Consider the following 18,444-nt stretch of genomic DNA (forward strand, 5'->3'; position numbering starts at 1 on the left):
GCACATTGTTCCTGTTTTATCTTCTAATTCGGAGTGCGTTCTTAAAACTGGTCAAGTTTTTACATACGAACTCGGATTTTGACGTTCCATATATCAAAATCGACCAGAATTTTTTTTTGGATCCGTCTATCCCTAGCTTTGCTGGGTTTGGAGATTTTTATTTTGGTCAAAAAGTGGTCATAAGATTCTGTTTTCGTGGTCACAAGGTTTTTGTTGATTTCAAGCATGTCTTCTGGAAATTCCACAGGCCACGTCTTTCACTTGTTTAAGCTTATATTTTATGTGGTTACTTCTTTTGTGCTCCTAAGTGAAGAAAAATATCAAAAGAATAAAAAGAAAAAGTCAAAATTTCTCAAAAAAACAACGACAGCCCAAAAATAGAGAAAAAGAGGGGCAAAAGAGGAACAATATCTAGAGGAGCACATAGAGAGCGCCTTTTGAGTTGTGTTTGCGTGTGCTGATTTCTACCTTGTTCATAATCATATTCTTGCTGTTCACATCACTTGATACATCTGGTACTTGGAAGGTGAGTAGGCCAGCAACTAAGACAAGTACTTGGGATACTTATTCAGCTTTGCTATTCGGTTGCGAATTTTGCTATTCCTTGCTACTATATTGTGCCTGTCTAAGCTCCACTTTCTTCTAACCAAGTACAGGTTCGCCTTGCAACTGTTACACTCAAGCTACAACGGTATCACAGTCACCGACCGATTGCACCGCCTGTTGCTTTGGTAAGAACACTTGTAAGACCGTGGTAAGACGCTTGAGAGTTAAGTGCCTTGTTTTTCCTTGTCCACAACCTAAATAGTTGGTAGGGATAATACTTTTGTGTTGTCTTTTGTTGTCTTCTAACAATAACAGGTTGTTCGTATCCACCGACTTATAATGGTATAGGTGCTGATGAGTACATAGAGTGAGAAATTACCATCGATAACATATTTGCTAAGGAGGAAGGTAAAAAATACAGTTAGTGTTTTGCGACATTCTGCTTTATCTTGGTGGGAGTCTTTAGATCCTTCTGATAAGCCTCAAACTTGGAATGATATAAAACTTCTTATGCGAGAAACCTTTGTTAATCTACCTCCTGTTTTGACTTCATATGATGAGGTTGAAAGGTCCTAATGGCTAGAGAGGGGGGTGAATAGCCTAATAAAAATTTCTACAACAACACTTAACAAAATGGTTAGATAATTATGAGGCGAAATAAGTGTTGCGCTAGCCTACTCAAAATGCAAGCCACCTACCACAATTCTAGTTTAGATAGTATCTATTCACACAATAGCTATGACACTACTCTATGTTAGTGTGCTCTCAAAGGCTAACTAAAGAGCCACACCAACCAAGCATACAAGCTCTCACAACTAGCTACACTAAAAAGCTTGACAACTAGTTTGCGGTAAAGTAAAGAGAGTGATCAAGAAGATTATACCACCGCGTAGATGAATGAACCAATCAATCACAAGGATGAATAACAATGAAGACCAATCACCTCGAAATCAATGATGAACACAATGATTTTTTTACCGAGGTTCACTTGCTTGTCGGCAAGCTAGTCCTCGTTGTGGCGATTCACTCACTTGGAGGTTCATGCGCTAATTGGCTTCACACGCCAAACCCTCACAATAGGGTGCCGCACAACCAACACAAGATGAGGATCACACAAGCCACGAGCAATCCACTAGAGTACCTTTTGGCTCTCCGCCGGAGAAAGGTCAAGAACCCCTCACAATCACCACGATCGGAGCCGGAGACAATCACCGCCCTCCGCTCAACGATCCTTGTTGCTCCAAGCCGTCTAGGTGGCGGCAACCATCAAGAGTAACAAGCGTAACCCACAGCGAAACACGAACAGCAAGTGCCTCTAGATGCAAACACTCAAGCAATGCACTTGTATTCTCTCCTAATCTCACAAAGATGATGAATCAAAGATGGAGATGAGTGGGAGGGCTTTGGCTAAGCTCACAAGGTTGCTATGTCAATGCAAATGGCCAAGAGAGTGAGCTTGAACCGGCCATGGGGCTTAAATAGAAGCCCCCCACGAAATAGAGCCATTGTACTCCTTCATTGGGTACAGCGCGGGGTGACCGGACGCTCCGGTCTGATCGACCAGACGCTGGCCCTCAGCGTCCGGTCACGTGATTCACGCAATGTGTTCCCTGCTTCAAATATTGTTCGTCAGATTTCAACAGTCATAAATTGACCGGACGCGTCAGTTAGAAAGTGACCGGACGCTGGACCTCAGCGTCCGGTCGTTTCTAGTAAGGTTCCAAACATGAATTTTCACGACCGGACGCGTCCGGTCATGCCCGATCGGACTCACCCAATGTCTGGTCATTCAACGTCTCCTCTGTGCACCTCACGTCAGCGTATGTCAGCACTGACTGGATGCACCCAGCCAGGTCCGATCGCATAGCGACCCAGCGTTCGGTCGTTTGACCGATGCCAGCGTCTTCGCTGATATATCTGACCGGACGCGCCGGTCCAACCGTGGCCAGCGTTCGGTCACTCCCAGTGACAATCCGCCGGTGGAGTTTCTTACCCTTGCTCCCAAACTTCACCACCCTTGATCAAATGTGCCAACCACCAAGTGTATCACCTTGTGCACATGTGTTAGCATATTTTCACAAACATTTTCATGGGTGTTAGCACTCCACTAGATCCTAAATGCATATGCAATGAGTTAGAGCATCTAGTGGCACTTTGATAACCACATTCCGATATGAGTTTCACCCCTCTTAATAGTACAGCTATCAATCCTAAATATGATCACACTCTCTAAGTGTCTTGATCACCAAAATAAAATAGCTCCTATGGTTTATACTTTTGCCTTGAGCTTTTTGTTTTTCTCTTTCTTCTTTCCAAGTCCAAGCACTTGATCATCACCATGGCATCGCCATCTTTATGTCATGATCTTCATTTGCTTCACCACTTGGAGTGTGCTACCTATATCATGATCACTTGATAAACTAGGTTAGCACTTAGGGTTTCATCAATTCACCAAAACCAAACTAGAGCTTTTAATCTCCCCCTTTTTGGTAATTGATGACAACCCTTTCACAAAGATATGAATTGAAATTCAATTGAATCCATATTGCTTGTCCAAGCATTGTTACCATGTCTAAAAGGATATGGACAAGTTTCATGAACTCTATATGGTAGCAATTGCTCCCCCTATATATGTGCTAAGAGTTTTGATTGTAGCTTGCACATATGCTTAGATAGGAATTATAGGAGACAATGTCTACCAAATGATGCTAAGGTATAAAAGATGGACCTTGGAAGCGTGATACCAATCGGAGTGCACCATTATACCATCCTTAGCACCATGGTTAGTTCTATATCACTTGGAAACATACTTTGAAAAGATACCACTTGTAAAAACTTGCTTGCAAATGAAAGTTATCTAATGATTTCATTTCATCATTCAACCTTACAACTAGCATACGCCACACAAGCATGTATGTTGAAATTTAAAACTTGTGCCATGCAAGCAAACATATGACATGCACATTCAAATGCACCATACAAGTTCATGAGCTTGCTCCCCCTACTTGTTTGCTCAAAATTTTAATTGATTCATTTTCTTTGTCATATCTCTCCCGCTTTGATGTCTTTTCTCCCCATCTTTGTTATTTCTCCCCCTATCACTTATATTTTTGTTTCTCTCCCCTTTGTCATCAATGACCACAAAGGTTCAAAAAGTAGATAGGTTAGGATTATCAATGTCAATCAATGGGGTGAGGATAATTTTTCCAAATTTTGTCCAATCTAGATCATTTGCCAAAGATATCTAACTCGGTTTGATCCAAGGACAAGCTTCTTCACACCTCCAAATAAGGGTTATCTTGTACCATGTTGAGTTAAACACTTAGAGCTCATTTTCTAGATCAAACACTAGGTTTACAAGCCCATAAACATATTATATGCTACCACTAGATTAAGTCAAGCATAGAAGCTATAGTGGCACCATACAATCATCAAATTCATTTGATTTTCATGAATGAGCCTATAAACATGAAAGATGTCTAGATGCACTAAACAAGTCCTTAGCAAGGATGTATGCCATGCCAATCAACTTTTACCTTGGATTGCTCGAAGGAGAGGCACGCCATATAAGTGGGGAGGTGCATCAACACATATTAGAGAAATCCAATATGTTCAACTCATTCCTTAGCTTGCAAAACCTTTTCTCATCCAATGGCTTGGTGAATATATCGGCAAGTTGATCTTCGGTGCCTATACTCTCAATACAAATGTCCCTATTTTCTTGGTGATCTCTTATGAAATGGTGGCGAACATCAATGTGCTTTGTTCTTGCATGTTGAACCAGATTGTTGGTCAACTTGATTGCACTCTCATTGTCACATAGCACTGGCACTTTCTTGAACTTGATTCCAAAGTCACTCAAAGTGGCCTTCATCCAAAGTACTTGTGCACAACAACTACCGGTGGATATGTATTCAGCTTCGGCAGTTGATAATGCAACACTATTTTGTTTCTTTGATGACCATGAAACAAGTGATCTTCCCAACAATTGACATGTGCCCGAGGTGCTCTTCCATTCAACCTTGCACCCCGCATAATCCGAGTCGGAGTAACCAACTAGCTCAAACTTTGCTACTTTGGGATACAACAAACCAACATTTGGTGTATGCTTCAAGTACCTCAATATTCTTTTTGTAGCCTTCAAATGACTTTCTCTTGGTGAGGCTTGAAATCTTGCACACATGCATACACTAAACATGACATCCGGCCTTGATGCGGTCACATAGAGTAGGCTTCCAATCATAGACCGATACAACTTTTGATTCACCATATTTCCACTTGCATCACTATCCAAGTTGCCATTTGTTCCCATTGGTGTGCTAATGACTTTGCTATCACTCATTCCAAACTTCTTGATCATGTCCGTGATATACTTGCCTTGACTTACAAATATACCATTCTTCAATTGCTTGATTTGAAGACCAAGGAAGTAACTCAACTCTCCAATCATGGACATCTCAAACTCATTAGCCATCATCTTTCCAAACTCATTACAAAAGTCTTGATTTGTTGATCCAAATATGATGTCATCAACATAGATTTGCAGCACAAATAGATCTTTTTTCCAATCTTCTTGATAAAAAGAGTGGTGTCAACCTTGCCCATTGTGAACCCTTTAGAGAGTAGGAAATCCCTCAATCTCTCATACTATGCTCTAGGTGCTTGCTTCAAGCCATACAATGCTTTCTTTAACTTGTACACATGGTTGGGCTTCTTGTCATCTTCAAAACCGGGAGGTTGCTCAACATATACTTCTTCATTGATGTAGCCATTGAGAAATGCACTCTTAACATTCATTTGATAGAGCTTGATGTTGTGGGCACAAGCATAGGCTAGCAAGATTCTTATTGATTCTCATCTAGCAACCGGGGCATATGTTTCTTCAAAGTCAAGACCTTTAACTTGTGTATAGCCTTGTGCTACCAATCTTGCTTTGTTCCTTACTACTATCCCATCTTGATCTTGCTTGTTTCTAAAGACCCATTTGGTTCCAATCACATTGTGTCCCTTTGGTCTTTCTACCAACTCCCATACTTGATTTCTTGTGAAGTTATTCAATTCTTCATGCATAGCATTTACCTAATCAACATCCTTCAAAGCTTCATCTATCTTCTTTGGTTCAATGGATGACACAAATGAGAAATGCTCACAAAATGATGCCAATCTTGATCTTGTTTGTACACCTCTTGAAATATCACCAATGATAGTATTCAATGGATGATCTCTTGCAATATTGGTTGGTTGGAGGATTAGAACTTGATTGCTTGCACTTACTTGATCATTGGGTTGAGATGATGTACTAGCCACTTGATCTTGTTCATTGTCATGAGAGCCACTTGTACTAACTTGATTTGTATCATCTTGCACATTTGAGTTAGAGAGCACTTGCACTTGATCATCTTCGTCATCATTCACTTGCCTAGGCCTCAATTCACCAATATCCATGTTCTTCATGGCATTTGAAAGTTGAATGCCTCTAACATCTTCCAAGTTCTCATTCTCTACTTGTGAACCCTTGGTTTCATCAAATTCAACATCATGAACTTCCTCAAGAGTACCACTATCCAAATTCCAAACTCTATATGCTTTGCTTGTAGTGGAATAACCAAGTAGGAATCATTCATCACATTTCTTGTCAAACTTGCCCAATCTTATGCCTTTCTTCAAGATATAGCATTTGCAACCAAAGACCCGAAAATATGCAATGTTGGGCTTTCTACCATTCAAGAGCTCATATGGTGTCTTCTCTTTCAATCGGTGACAATAGAGGCGGTTACTACAATAGCAAGCTGTGTTGATAGCTTCGGCCCAAAAAGATTGACTCATATTGTACTCACTAAGCATAGACCTTGCCATATCAATAAGTGTTCTATTCTTCCTCTCAACAAGGCCATTTGATTGAGGTGTGTACTTGGCCGAGAATTGATGTCTAATTCCAAATTCATCACACAACTCATCAATTCTAGTGTTCTTGAACTCACTACCATTGTCACTTCTAACTCTCTTGATGGTTGTTTTAAACTCATTGTGAATGCCCTTGATAAATGATTTGAATGTTGCAAACACATCACTTTTGTCCACTAGAAAGAATACCCATGTGTATCTTGTGTAGTCATCCACTATTACAAAGCCATATTTGTTTCCACCGATACTAGTGTATTGTGTTGGCCCAAACAAATCCATGTGCAATAACTCAAATGCTTTACTAGTGCTCATCATGCTTTTCTTAGGATGGGTGTTTCCAACTTGTTTGTCGGCTTGACAAGAGCTACAAAGCTTATCCTTTTAAAACACAACATCTTTCAAGCCTTTAACTAAGTCATGCTTAACCAATCTATTCAATTATTTCATTCCAACATGACCAAGCCTTCTATGCCATAACCAACCCATGCTAAACTTAGTGAACAAGCATGTAGATAATCTAGCTTCACTAGCATTGAAATCAACAAAGTATAGATTCTCATATCTAAAACCTTTGAAGATCAAATTAGAGCCATCTACACTTATGATTTCTACATCATCTACCCTAAATATGCATTTGAATCCAATATCACACAATTGTGCCATGGATAGCAAATTGAAGTTTAAGCTCTCTACTAGCAACACATTGGATATGCTCATGTCATTTGATATTGCAATCTTACCAAGCCTTTGACCTTGCCATTGCCATTGTCACCAAATGTGATACTATCATAACCATCATTGCCATTGGTGTTGATTGAGTTGAACATTCTTGCATCACTAGTCATGTGTTGAGTGCACCCACTATCAAGAACCCAATGCCTTCCTCTGGCTTTGTAATTGACCTACAAGAGAAGATCAATTCTTTTTAGGTACTCAAATTTGCTTGGGTCCTTGAAGGTTAGTCACTAAGCTCTTTGGTACCTAAATGACTTTCTTCTTTGAGCCCATCCATGGTTTACCGATGAACTTAGCCTTCACACCATTTGTACCCTTAGTAAGCATATAGCATGAATCAAGCTTTATGAAGGATACATTAGCATTTCTACTCTTGTTGTTGTATTCTTGCTCTTTATGACCCACTTGCTTGCAACTATTGCAAAACCGACCATTGTTCTTCACAAAACTAGTCTTGTGAGGAGCAAAGGCCGCCTTGCCTTTCTTGGGGGTATAGCCCAATCCCTCTTTATAGAGAGAAGCTCTTTGGCTACCCAAGCACATAAGCAAGCGGCCCTCACCACCATAAGCCTTAGCCAAGGTGTGAGTGAGCTTATTGACCTCCTTCTTGAGGTTCTCATTCTCAACCACTAGTGAGGCATCACAAGTGAGACCATCACTACTAGATGAGGTAGAAGTGGAAGTGCTACAAGAAGGGTTAGTAGAAGCAACAATGATAGGCATAGATAGTGATTCATCAATTATATCACACGTTAAACCTACATTGCAAGTTTCAACATGCTTCTTTTTATTTTGCTCATCAAGCAAAGAGGAATGAGCCTTTTCAAGCTTTTTGTGAGCTTTGCCAAGCTTCTCATTGGCTTCCTCTAACCTCTCATGAGATGCATTTAGCTCATCAAAGGCTTGCTTAAGGGCTTTTAGTTCCTTACGCAAGCTTTTGCATTCCCTTCTCTTGATGTCAAAGTGTTCTCTAGCATCCTCTAGCATGTCAAATAACTCATCTTTGGTGGGTTCATCATCACTATCACTATCATGGTTATTTTTATTTTCATTTTCATCATCATGTTCTTCATTGCTTTCATCATCACTAGTTTGTACCTTAGTGGCCTTAGCCATGAAGCACGATGAAGATTTGAAGAGAGAAGGCTTCTCATTGATAGCAATGCTTGCAAGAACCTTCTTCTTGGTGGTCATGTTATCATCACTATCATCATCATCATCACTTGAGGAAGCATTACTATCCCAAGTGACTACATATGAACCACCATTCTTCTTCTTGAATGCCATCTTGTCCTTCTTCTCTTTCTTTTCCTTCTTGTCCTTCTTCTTGTTCTTCTTGTTGTCATCATTATTGTCACTATTGTATGGGCATTGAGCAACAAGATAATCTTTGCTTCCACACTTGAAGCACCTTCTTGACTCTTCTTTGTTCTTGGATGAAGATTTCTTTCTTCTAGCACGGTAGCCCTTCTTCACCATGAACTTGCCAAATCTCTTGACAAATAGAGCCATCTTCTCATCATCATCGTCATCCCATGATTCATCTTCTTCACTTGATGTTTCTTGCTTAGCTTTGCCCTTGGATGATGTGGCCTTGAATGCCACACTCTTCTTCTTCTTCTCATCCTTCTTCTCATCTTTCTTCTCCTTCTTTTCTTCCTTCTCATCTTCATCTCTATATGTATCATCGGTCATGATGTCTCCCAATACTTGGTTTGGTGTCATGGTGTCCAAACCACTCCTTACTAGAATAGTGACCAATGTGCCAAATCTTGAAGGTAAGCATCTCAAGAACTTGTGGGAGAAGTCCTTGTCCTTCACCTCTTCTCCAAGTGCTTTGAGATCATTGATAAGCACTTGAAGCCTATGAAACATCTCCGGCACACTCTCATCCTCCTTCATCTTGAAGCTTGCAAACTTCTCCTTGAGAATGTAAGCCTTTGCACCTTTCACGGCTTGAGTGCCCTCAAATGATTCTTCCAACTTCTTCCAAGCCTCATGAGCCATCTCAATATTCTTGATTTACTCAAATGTTCTCTCATCAATTGCATCATAAATAGCACTTAGAGCAATGTCATTGTTTTGGAGAAGCACTACTTCGGCCGCGGTGGGATTCTCTGGATCACCAATCTCAATTTTGGTTTCTACCACCTTCCACACCTTTCTATTGATTGACTTGATGTGTGTGGTCATCTTTGACTTCCAATAAGGATAATTTGTTCTATCAAATTGGGGTGGCTTCTTGGTATTGTTAATTTGAGCCATTTTTACACCGAAGGTTGTTAAGCCTCAAATCACAGTGACCTTAGCTTCAATACCACTTGAAAGGTCCTAATGGCTAGAGGGGGGTTGAATAGCCTAATAAAAATTTCTACAACAACACTTAACAAAATGGTTAGATAGTTATAAGGCGAAGCAAGTGTTGCGCTAGCTTACTCAAAATGCAAGCCACCTACCACAATTCTAGTTTAGATAGTATCTATTCACACAATAGCTATGACACTACTCTATGTTAGTGTGCTATCAAAGGCTAACTAAAGAGCCACACCAACCAAGCATGCAATCTCTCACAACTAGCTACACTAAAGAGCTTGACCACTAGTTTGCGGTAAAGTAAAGAGAGTGATCAAGAAGATTATACCGCCGCGTAGATGAAGGAACCAATCAATCACAAGGATGAATAACAATGAAGACCAATCACCTCGGAATCAATGATGAACACGATGATTTTTTTACCGAGGTTCACTTGCTTACCGGCAAGCTAGTCCTCGTTGTGGCGATTCACTCACTTGGAGGTTCACGCGCTAATTGGCTTCACACGCTAAACCCTCAATAGGGTGCCGCACAACCAACACAAGATGAGGATCACACAAGCCATGAGCAATCCACTAGAGTACCTTTTGGCTCTCTGTCGAGGAAGGTACAAATCCCCTCATAATCACCATGATTGGAGCCGGAGACAATCACCACCCTCCGCTCAACGATCCTTGCTGCTCCAAGCCGTCTAGGTGGCGGCAACCACCAAGAGTAACAAGCATAACCCACAGCAAAACACGAACAACAAGTGCCTCTAGATGCAAACACTCAAGCAATGCACTTGGATTCTCTCCCAATCTCACAAAGATGATGAATCAAAGATGAAGATGAGTGGGAGGGCTTTGGCTAAGCTCACAAGGTTGCTATGTCAATGCAAATAGCCAAGAGAGTGAGCTTGAACCGGCCATGGGGCTTAAATAGAAGCCCCCATGAAATAGAGCCATTGTACCCCTTCACTGGGTACAGCGCGGGGTGACCGGACGCTCCGGTCTGATCGACCGGACGCTGGCCCTCAGCGTTCGGTCACGTGATTCACGCCACGTGTCCCCTGCTTCAAATATTGTTCATCAGATTTCAACGGTCATCAATTGACCGAACGCGTCAGTTAGAAAGTGACCGGATGCTGGACCTCAGCGTCCGGTCGTTTCTAGTAAGGTTCCAAACACGAATTTTCACGACCAGACGCGTCCAGTCATGCCCGATCGGACTCACCCAGCGTCCGGTCATTCAACGTCTCCTCTGTGCACCTCATGTCAGCGTACGTCAGCATTGACCAGACGCACCCAGCCAGGTCCGATCGCATAGCGACCCAGTGTCCGGTCGTTTGACCGACGCCAGCGTCTTCGCTGATACATCTGACCGGACGCGCCGATCCAACCGTGGCTAGCATCCGGTCACTCCCAGTGACCTCCGTGGCCAGCGTCCAGTCACTCCCAGCGCCGGTGGAGTTTCTTACCCTTGCTCCCAAACTTCACCACCCTTGATCAAATGTGCCAACCACCAAGTGTATCACCTTGTGCACATGTGTTAGCATATTTTCACAAACTTTTTCAAGGGTGTGAGCACTCCACTAGATCCTAAATGCATATGCAATGAGTTAGAGCATCTAGTGGCACTTTGATAACCGCATTCCGATATGAGTTTCACCCCTCTTAATAGTACGGCTATCAATCCTAAATGTGATCACACTCTCTAAGTGTTTTGATCACCAAAATAAAATAGCTTCTATGGTTTATACTTTTGCCTTGAGCTTTTTGTTTTTCTCTTTCTTCTTTCCAAGTCCAAGCACTTAATCATCACCATGGCTTCGCCATCTTTATATCGTGATCTTCATTTGCTTCACCACTTGGAGTGTGCTACCTATATCATGATCACTTGATAAATTAGGTTAGCACTTAGGGTTTCATCAATTTACCAAAACCAAACTAGAGCTTTCAGAGGCGCAACATTTAGAGGAAGAGTCTATTGTTATTCCTCCTGTTATGCCTAACCTTTTGCAGGACAATGTAGAAAAGAGCGAGGATGATGTGACAGAAAATGAGAAGCTCACAGCCTAATGTGAAAATTTAGAACCATCAACTATTACCCCTGCTGAACATGAGAGCAAAGGTAATGCCCATGATGCTAAACTCACAGAAGGTGAGAGTTCTCTTGATGTGCTGAATTTTTCCACCAATCATGCTATGATAGAGCAAATTTTAGTGGAGCATTCGCTTGATTTACCTTTCTCACAAGATGATTTGCTTGATGTTTCTTGTGACGAAGATGACTTGCATGATGATATTTATGTTATACCCATGCAATCATTGAAGAATGATCACGCTATATGTGTGCTGAAAATGAGCGCTTGTGCTGAAAATAGACTTGTTATTCATAATGCTAGTGAAGTTGATGAGCTAAAATTGTTGTCTTCTTTAAATACTTTGGGTTACATTGAATTTCATGTTCCGTGTAATCTTAGTTCTTTAGAGGAGAAACTTTATGCATATGCTGATTTGCCATGGTTCTCTAGACATACATATCATGTTTTTGGTAAATATAACAACAAAGGGCAATATTTGATACAACGAGTTTATATTTGTACAAATCCAAATTCTCCTTTAGTTGTGCAAATTAATGATCAACTAGAGGACAGTAAAATCAACACTGTTGTTATGCCATATTCCTCTAGTTTTGCTTTTCGAACACAAGTGGAATCCAAAGAAAGGGAGCATATATTTCTTGTTAGTACTAATCTTTTGCAGGATAGTATTGGCAAACAACATGTGTATTTCAATCGAGCAGACTACATGTTTGTAGGACAAGACATGCTACAAACCTAGACATGTGGTCATATTCTTTCTCACAACATTGTCCATTCCCATTATTTTGGAAACCTCGTTTGTCCTCATGTTGTGCAGGATCGACTTCAAACAAAATCGACGCCGAGGACGGCTTTTCGTCAAGAAAGGGAGGATGATGAGGACATGACCTCTATACATATGACCATGCTTGGAGAATCATATAGAGACCAAGGAGATCACCGAGGGTGTCCTAAGCAAGAAGGAGGCCCGAAGCTCATCCGGTTCGAGTCACCAAGGTGGAGGCCCAAATCAAGTTCGAGTCCATCTCGACCTCCAGGACCAGTCTGCCTTAAACTGGTCACCTAGGACGCATCCGGACTCTGTTTTCGACGATCCATATATGGTTGGAAATCTAATATGATAAGGAAGCCAATCCAAGTGGTTTCACGTCAAAAGACCTTTGGAATCAACGGGAATCGTCGAAACAAGTCAGCGTCCAGAATCTGTCAGGGTGTTGCGACGCCGTCTTTTGGTCCGTTGGACCATGTATCGTGTTTGGGCCCATTAGGGGGCGCAACCAGGGGGGTGACGCCCAAGACTCTATAAATAGCAGCCGTTGCTCTTCTTAGGGTTTGTGTTTTGTTTAGTTCTTGATTTCCTCGTGAAACAAACATCGTTTTGCTGCAACTGTGCCGCCAAGGCTGCTTGCTGTGAACCAGGGCCCCAGTTCTTGATCTTGTTCACCTGTGGCGATTAGTCCTTTCGAATAAAGACTTGAACTCTTTCTCATTATCATAAGCCTCATATTTATTTGCAATTTCAGATTGCGTTTATCTCGTTCTTGCTTGTGTTCTCGATTTGCTTGCAGGAAAGCCTTCTCGGTGAGGTCAATCGCGTTCGCGTGGTTGATAACCAACGGAGCAGTGGTGTAACGGTTGTGGGGGTTCGAATCAGTCTTGGTTCGAAGCCTAGATCGTGAACGTCGAGTCTCCACCAATCGACGCTATCATACCTTTCGAAAGATCGGGCGTAGTCTACATCAAGTGGTCACTCCCCCCTGCCGATAGAGTGGTCGCTAGAAACGAAGAGGATGTCGTCGTTTCTCAAATCCAGTCCCCAACACCATTTATGCTGTGGAAATTCATGGTTAATTTCACGGATTTTGCTAAGTGTAAGCGAGGAGCCATACCCTTGGTTCTCTAAACGAACTCTCCCCTGCTTATGGGTTCCCAAGTAACGTGTTTTTTCACGACAATTTCCATGGTTTTGTCCATACGACATTGGAGGAGGAAAAGACAGTTGTGCCACCAGCTTCGTTTCACGAAATAAGAGCGGGGGGGGGGGGGGGGGGGGGGGGGGGGGGGGATTCACCGTTAGGAAACAGAGCGACATTTGTGCCACCAGCTTCGTTTCACGAAATAGGGGGGGGGGGGGGGGTTCACCGTTAGGAAACAGAGCATTCTCTATCTGAGTATCTGACAAACAATCAGAAGGGAGAATAATTGACATTTTTTTTTCTTACATGCCATCAGAAGGAACGAAACCACGCTTTTGGTGCTGTCGCAGGGACAAACAAGCGCCAATTCTTTATGGGGGCGCTGCTTCAGCTCCGGTTCTTGGCATCTTCTCCCACAACACAAAAGGGGCCCCTGGCAGGGCTGGATTATGGGGTCATTAGTTAACAAAATCTTGTTTTGCTGCATGCAAATGTGGGCAGAAAGCAACATAGGGAGGCCCATCTCTTTGTTGAATTGGGGGCAGCTTTTTTCCCCCATTACAAAACGCCGGCCTGTGTCCTCTTCATCCGCTCCTCCTCTTCCACGCATAAAGGCCTCTTTCTCTCAATGTGTACTACAACTACTTTACTCCCTTTGTACTTCAATAACTATATATATATATATATATATATATATATATATATATATATATATATATATACACACACACACACACACAGATTATTTGTTGTGGAGCTATTTCATTAAAAACAAATATTTACCATTAAACAAAATTTATTACAAAATAAATGCTAAGATTGTTAGTATTTCTATTATATATTTGGTTAAATTAAAAAACATAGTTCATTGAAAAGTGAGACATGTAATTATTTTGGAACAGAGAGAACATGTTAGTGTTTGCTTGGTTATCTTGTTATGTCTGGCCCGTATGAGTGGAGTCATATATCTGATGCTTATGCTGATTTGACGTGGGAGGAAAACATTGTTCGTTCGCTGAAAAGTATGGCTGAAGTAGTTCAAGCGAACAAGACAAGTTGTCTGAGCAGGGTGTTTGATTGGTTGCATGCAGTGCGGTGCTTGCAGGAGCGAATGTAATTGCATGGGCATAAATATAGGCTGACAGAATCACTCTTTAATTGAGCTTCACTCCCGGGCCTGGTTCGGTGGATGAAGGATGAGGACGGTGAACCCACACATCAGTCATATATGCTAGACGGGTTATATCCACTCATGCAACAAGTAACCAAACACTATCCATTTTTCATCCCCTAATGCAACCTCACTAATAAATACATACTTTTCTGAAATACGGTTTCTCCTTCGACCGCCGCCATCCTTCCTCCTTAGACGGGATCTCGCCTCCTCCCTCCCTCTATCGATGGCTGTTCCTCCGACTAGATCGACTCTCCTCTCTCCGCAGCGACTGGTACACCAACGGGATCTCGCCTCCTCCCATCGCCACCGACTGGTAAGGACATTGGTGGCCAAATGCTCCTCTTCCGTGCCCCATCTCTTCCAGGTGGCAGAAACATCATCTCGCCACAACCAACCGCCGATAGGCAAAACCTCGACATCTCCTACGTTTGAGGGAGAGCGATGTGCAACCTAAGTAATTACCTAGAAAATTTAGGTATTGGTCACATGATAAATAATCTGTTGGTTTCTTACCAATCTTTTATATTGCATATTTTTAGTATTGAAGACGATTTAAGTAATTTGTTGGACAATGGACATGCTCCTCTAAGCTTCTTACAATAACCAAACACATTCTTAATGGCACTAGAAGCATGTGTTTGTGCTAGCAGAGGGAGATTGAGAGAGAATAAAAAGTGTGGGCCACGTGCCATGATTTCACCTCAGCATCACACAGGTCAGGCTCAGTGAGGCAGGCAGGGGTCAGGCAGGCTAGCTAGTCCCTCATCCCATCCCGTGCTAGACTCTGCCCCCCGAACACTTCCCGATAGATTCCATCCCCTGTCTATCATCCTCGGCATCCCAAAGGTTTCTGCAGGGATAACATTTGTGGCCTGTGGGGGTGAGCCCTATAGAATCCTGCCTGCCTCCCCTCCTTTTCATGTTGCTTTCCTTTTCCTCCTCACCTCACCTCCTATTTAACATTCTTCAAATTGCTTGTCAGCATCCAGTTTCTTTCTTGCCCCTGATACTTGCTTGGATTTTACTTCAGAGGAAGTAATAAGGATAGGCTACTGAGATATTCTTCCTACCAGGTGAACCCTCCTGAAAGCCCATGTCTTTGCTTGCTTGTTTGTTTCATCCAGCTGCTGGATTTCACCACCACCATCATGGCGTTTCCTGCTCTGGATTTGCTTCTTGTTTCTTTTTACCTCTCTCTGATGCTGGGATATTATACATTTGTACTGTATGTACCAGTTGAATCCTCGCACTGCCGTGGTGGCCTTGATGAGCCTTTATTTGCTTCTTCTAGTACAGATTAAACAAACCAATCCCGCCATATAAAAACTCTCAAGTTCAAATCTTTCTGGCCCCAGCTAAATCAATGGTTTTGATTCGGTTTGTTTTGTGTATGTTCAGTGCAGGACCGTAGCCTCCTCGTTTGCTTTCTGGTTGTACTAGCAGAGTAGAAGCAGAGGAGAGAAAGCAGAGGAGGAGGAGGAGGAGAGGCATGGAGGGGGACAGCTTCTCGGGCGCCATGGCGAACGGCGGCGGCGGCGGGCAGGTGGTGGACGGGAAGCTGATCCAGACGTTCCACAAGGGCTTCGTGCAGGTGCAGAGCCTGCTGGACCAGAACCGGATGCTAATCAGCGAGATCAACCAGAACCACGAGTCCCGGGCGCCCGACAACCTCACCCGCAACGTCGGCCTCATCCGGGAGCTCAACAACAACATCCGCCGCGTCGTCGGCCTCTACGCCGACCTCTCCGCCTCCTTCGCCCGCACCATGGACGCCTCCTCCGAGGGCGACTCCTCCGGCACCGGCATCCGCTCCTCCGCCGCCGCCGCCGGCCACAAGCGCGTTCGCCCCGCCTAGCTAGCAGCTACCTTTCTTGGTTCTTGGCATGGCATGGCAATCCTAGCATATGTGTCGCCGTTGCCACTAGGCTTATTAGTCTTTTTTGCTTGCAGTTCTTGTTGGTCGTCTTCTTTGTTTGTCCTCGCTAGCTACACTGAAAATTCTTATGCGTGCGTCAGTGATTAGTGTATGGTAATTTAGTGACAAACAGAAAGCTGCTGCTATGTGGATGTTGTTCCTATGATTATGATGAGAAACAGAGAAGCGGCACACGGTAGTACCGTAGTAGTATGTTTATGTTCTTGACAGAAATCAATCAATGTTCATTTTTGGCAGCCTTGCTGTTTGTTACTCTTAGCAAGCATCTGGAATGGAAATTATTTGCAGCACAGTTTCAAGTATACTACAGTACTAGGACGACATGGAGCAAATGTCACTGCAGATGGGTCAGCTCAGGTAGGCAGTTCATGTTCAGTTCAACAGGACAGATCTTGAGAGCAACGTTACCCATCTGACACTGCCCTCATCCTTTTCACTCATCTTTACCACCTAGGGGTACCTGAGTTCTGAATCTGATGAGTGCATCGGCCGGCACTTTGGAGATCGATCTCCCAACTCTGAATCTGATGATTGAGTTGTGTGCAAAATGGTGGCTGCCCTGTAGTCCTGGCAACGCAAACTGCAAACCTTTACAGCTTTACCAACCTGCTCCTCCTTGCTTGCTTGCTCACCCCTGCCATGTCTTTCCTTCTTGTCCTGATGAGTTATCATGAAAAAGCTCAAGATGGCCAAACTGCTTGTACCCTGAAAATTCCTAGCTTTTCCTCCCCTGTTCTGTTCCCACTACTACTACTCTCCTGAACTGAACTAGTATTTAGATAAGGGCAGGCTCTCCTTTTCTGAATGCCAAAGCGGTGAAAGAAAAGCAAGGTCTCTCTAGTGGGCGTCTATCTGCAGGATGCTGGGCAGCATCACCAGGAGCAGGGCAGGACAGGAAAAAGCTTCAATAATTTTTTGGTTGCCAATCATGGCGTGCGACACCATGGCATGGCCAGAATCTTACTCCTATTCGAAAGAGTGGTGTGTAGGGAGTATGTCTCAAATCTGGCCCTCTTTTCTGATACAAGTGTGTGAAACTTTTGACCACTGATTTGGCCCGGTGGACAGTGTCATTGGTCCCCTTTGCTCTCTGACTACAGTGGCAACACTGTTCCAACAAATTAAAACACACACACACAAGGCATGTAGGCAGATTCTATGTTAGTGATTAACAGTTCATGACAGTAGTCAGTAGGCAATTTGAAATTTGTAAGTTCTGCATCCTTTAATTCTATATTGTGCCTTTTAAACTTGGCAATTTTTTTAAAACAAATAAGTTGATAAGATGTAAATCTTTTGGCTAGCAGAGTTCTGAAGGTACAGTTATAATGACATTAGGTGTGTTGAGCCTCTTCCTGAAAAAGAAGAAGGAAATGCTAGTATTATCAGTTTTCTTTCCTTTCCACAAATTTCTACTTTGATCCCTCCATGTGTTGCCTTGATCCTAATCTTTGTAAGTACTGATACTCACTATTTCCATTAAATATACCTGGACATCACAAATAAATATAACAGGAAAGATGTACTAGCAAAAGCACCAGGTTCCCCTAGCTGGCAGGACAAGCTGGGGTAGGCCCACCCAGCAGTAGAGGCTGTTTCCTAGTGAACACTGCCCAAATGCTTATCCCCTCCCAGTCCCAGAGTCCCAGTCTCTCTCTAGAACTTGAGAGGATCTTTTGTAGTATTCTTTCTGCATGAAACAGCTATAGATATGAATGCAGGAAAATGACACTGCACTTGGTGGGGCCCACAGCTGAGCTACACCCAGTGACACAAAACACAAGTTTTTGGATCATACTGATGGGAACTTGCCAAATTTTGGGGTCCCACA

General features: G+C 42.9%; 1 protein-coding gene across 5 annotated transcripts; it reads left to right on the plus strand.

The window, feature by feature from the left end:
* The first annotated feature begins 15,429 nt into the window (after positions 1 to 15,429).
* LOC136482680 (protein ELF4-LIKE 3-like) lies at positions 15,430 to 16,873 on the plus strand. 5 transcript variants are annotated; one of them, XM_066479883.1, is made up of 3 exons: positions 15,430 to 15,557; positions 15,660 to 15,750; positions 15,914 to 16,873. In XM_066479883.1, the coding sequence occupies exon 3, from the start codon at positions 16,167 to 16,169 to the stop codon at positions 16,530 to 16,532; it is 366 nt and encodes a 121-aa protein (XP_066335980.1). In that variant the 5' UTR covers positions 15,430 to 15,557; positions 15,660 to 15,750; positions 15,914 to 16,166; the 3' UTR covers positions 16,533 to 16,873. The 5 variants fall into 5 exon arrangements, with proteins under 5 accessions (XP_066335980.1, XP_066335985.1, XP_066335981.1 ...); XM_066479888.1 differs by having other exon boundaries at positions 16,081 to 16,873; XM_066479884.1 differs by having other exon boundaries at positions 15,431 to 15,557; positions 16,076 to 16,872.
* Positions 16,874 to 18,444: the final 1,571 nt, after the last annotated feature.

The sequence above is a fragment of the Miscanthus floridulus genome, chromosome 9 (genome assembly GCF_019320115.1).
Source record: "Miscanthus floridulus cultivar M001 chromosome 9, ASM1932011v1, whole genome shotgun sequence".
Taxonomy (NCBI): Eukaryota; Viridiplantae; Streptophyta; class Magnoliopsida; order Poales; family Poaceae; genus Miscanthus; species Miscanthus floridulus.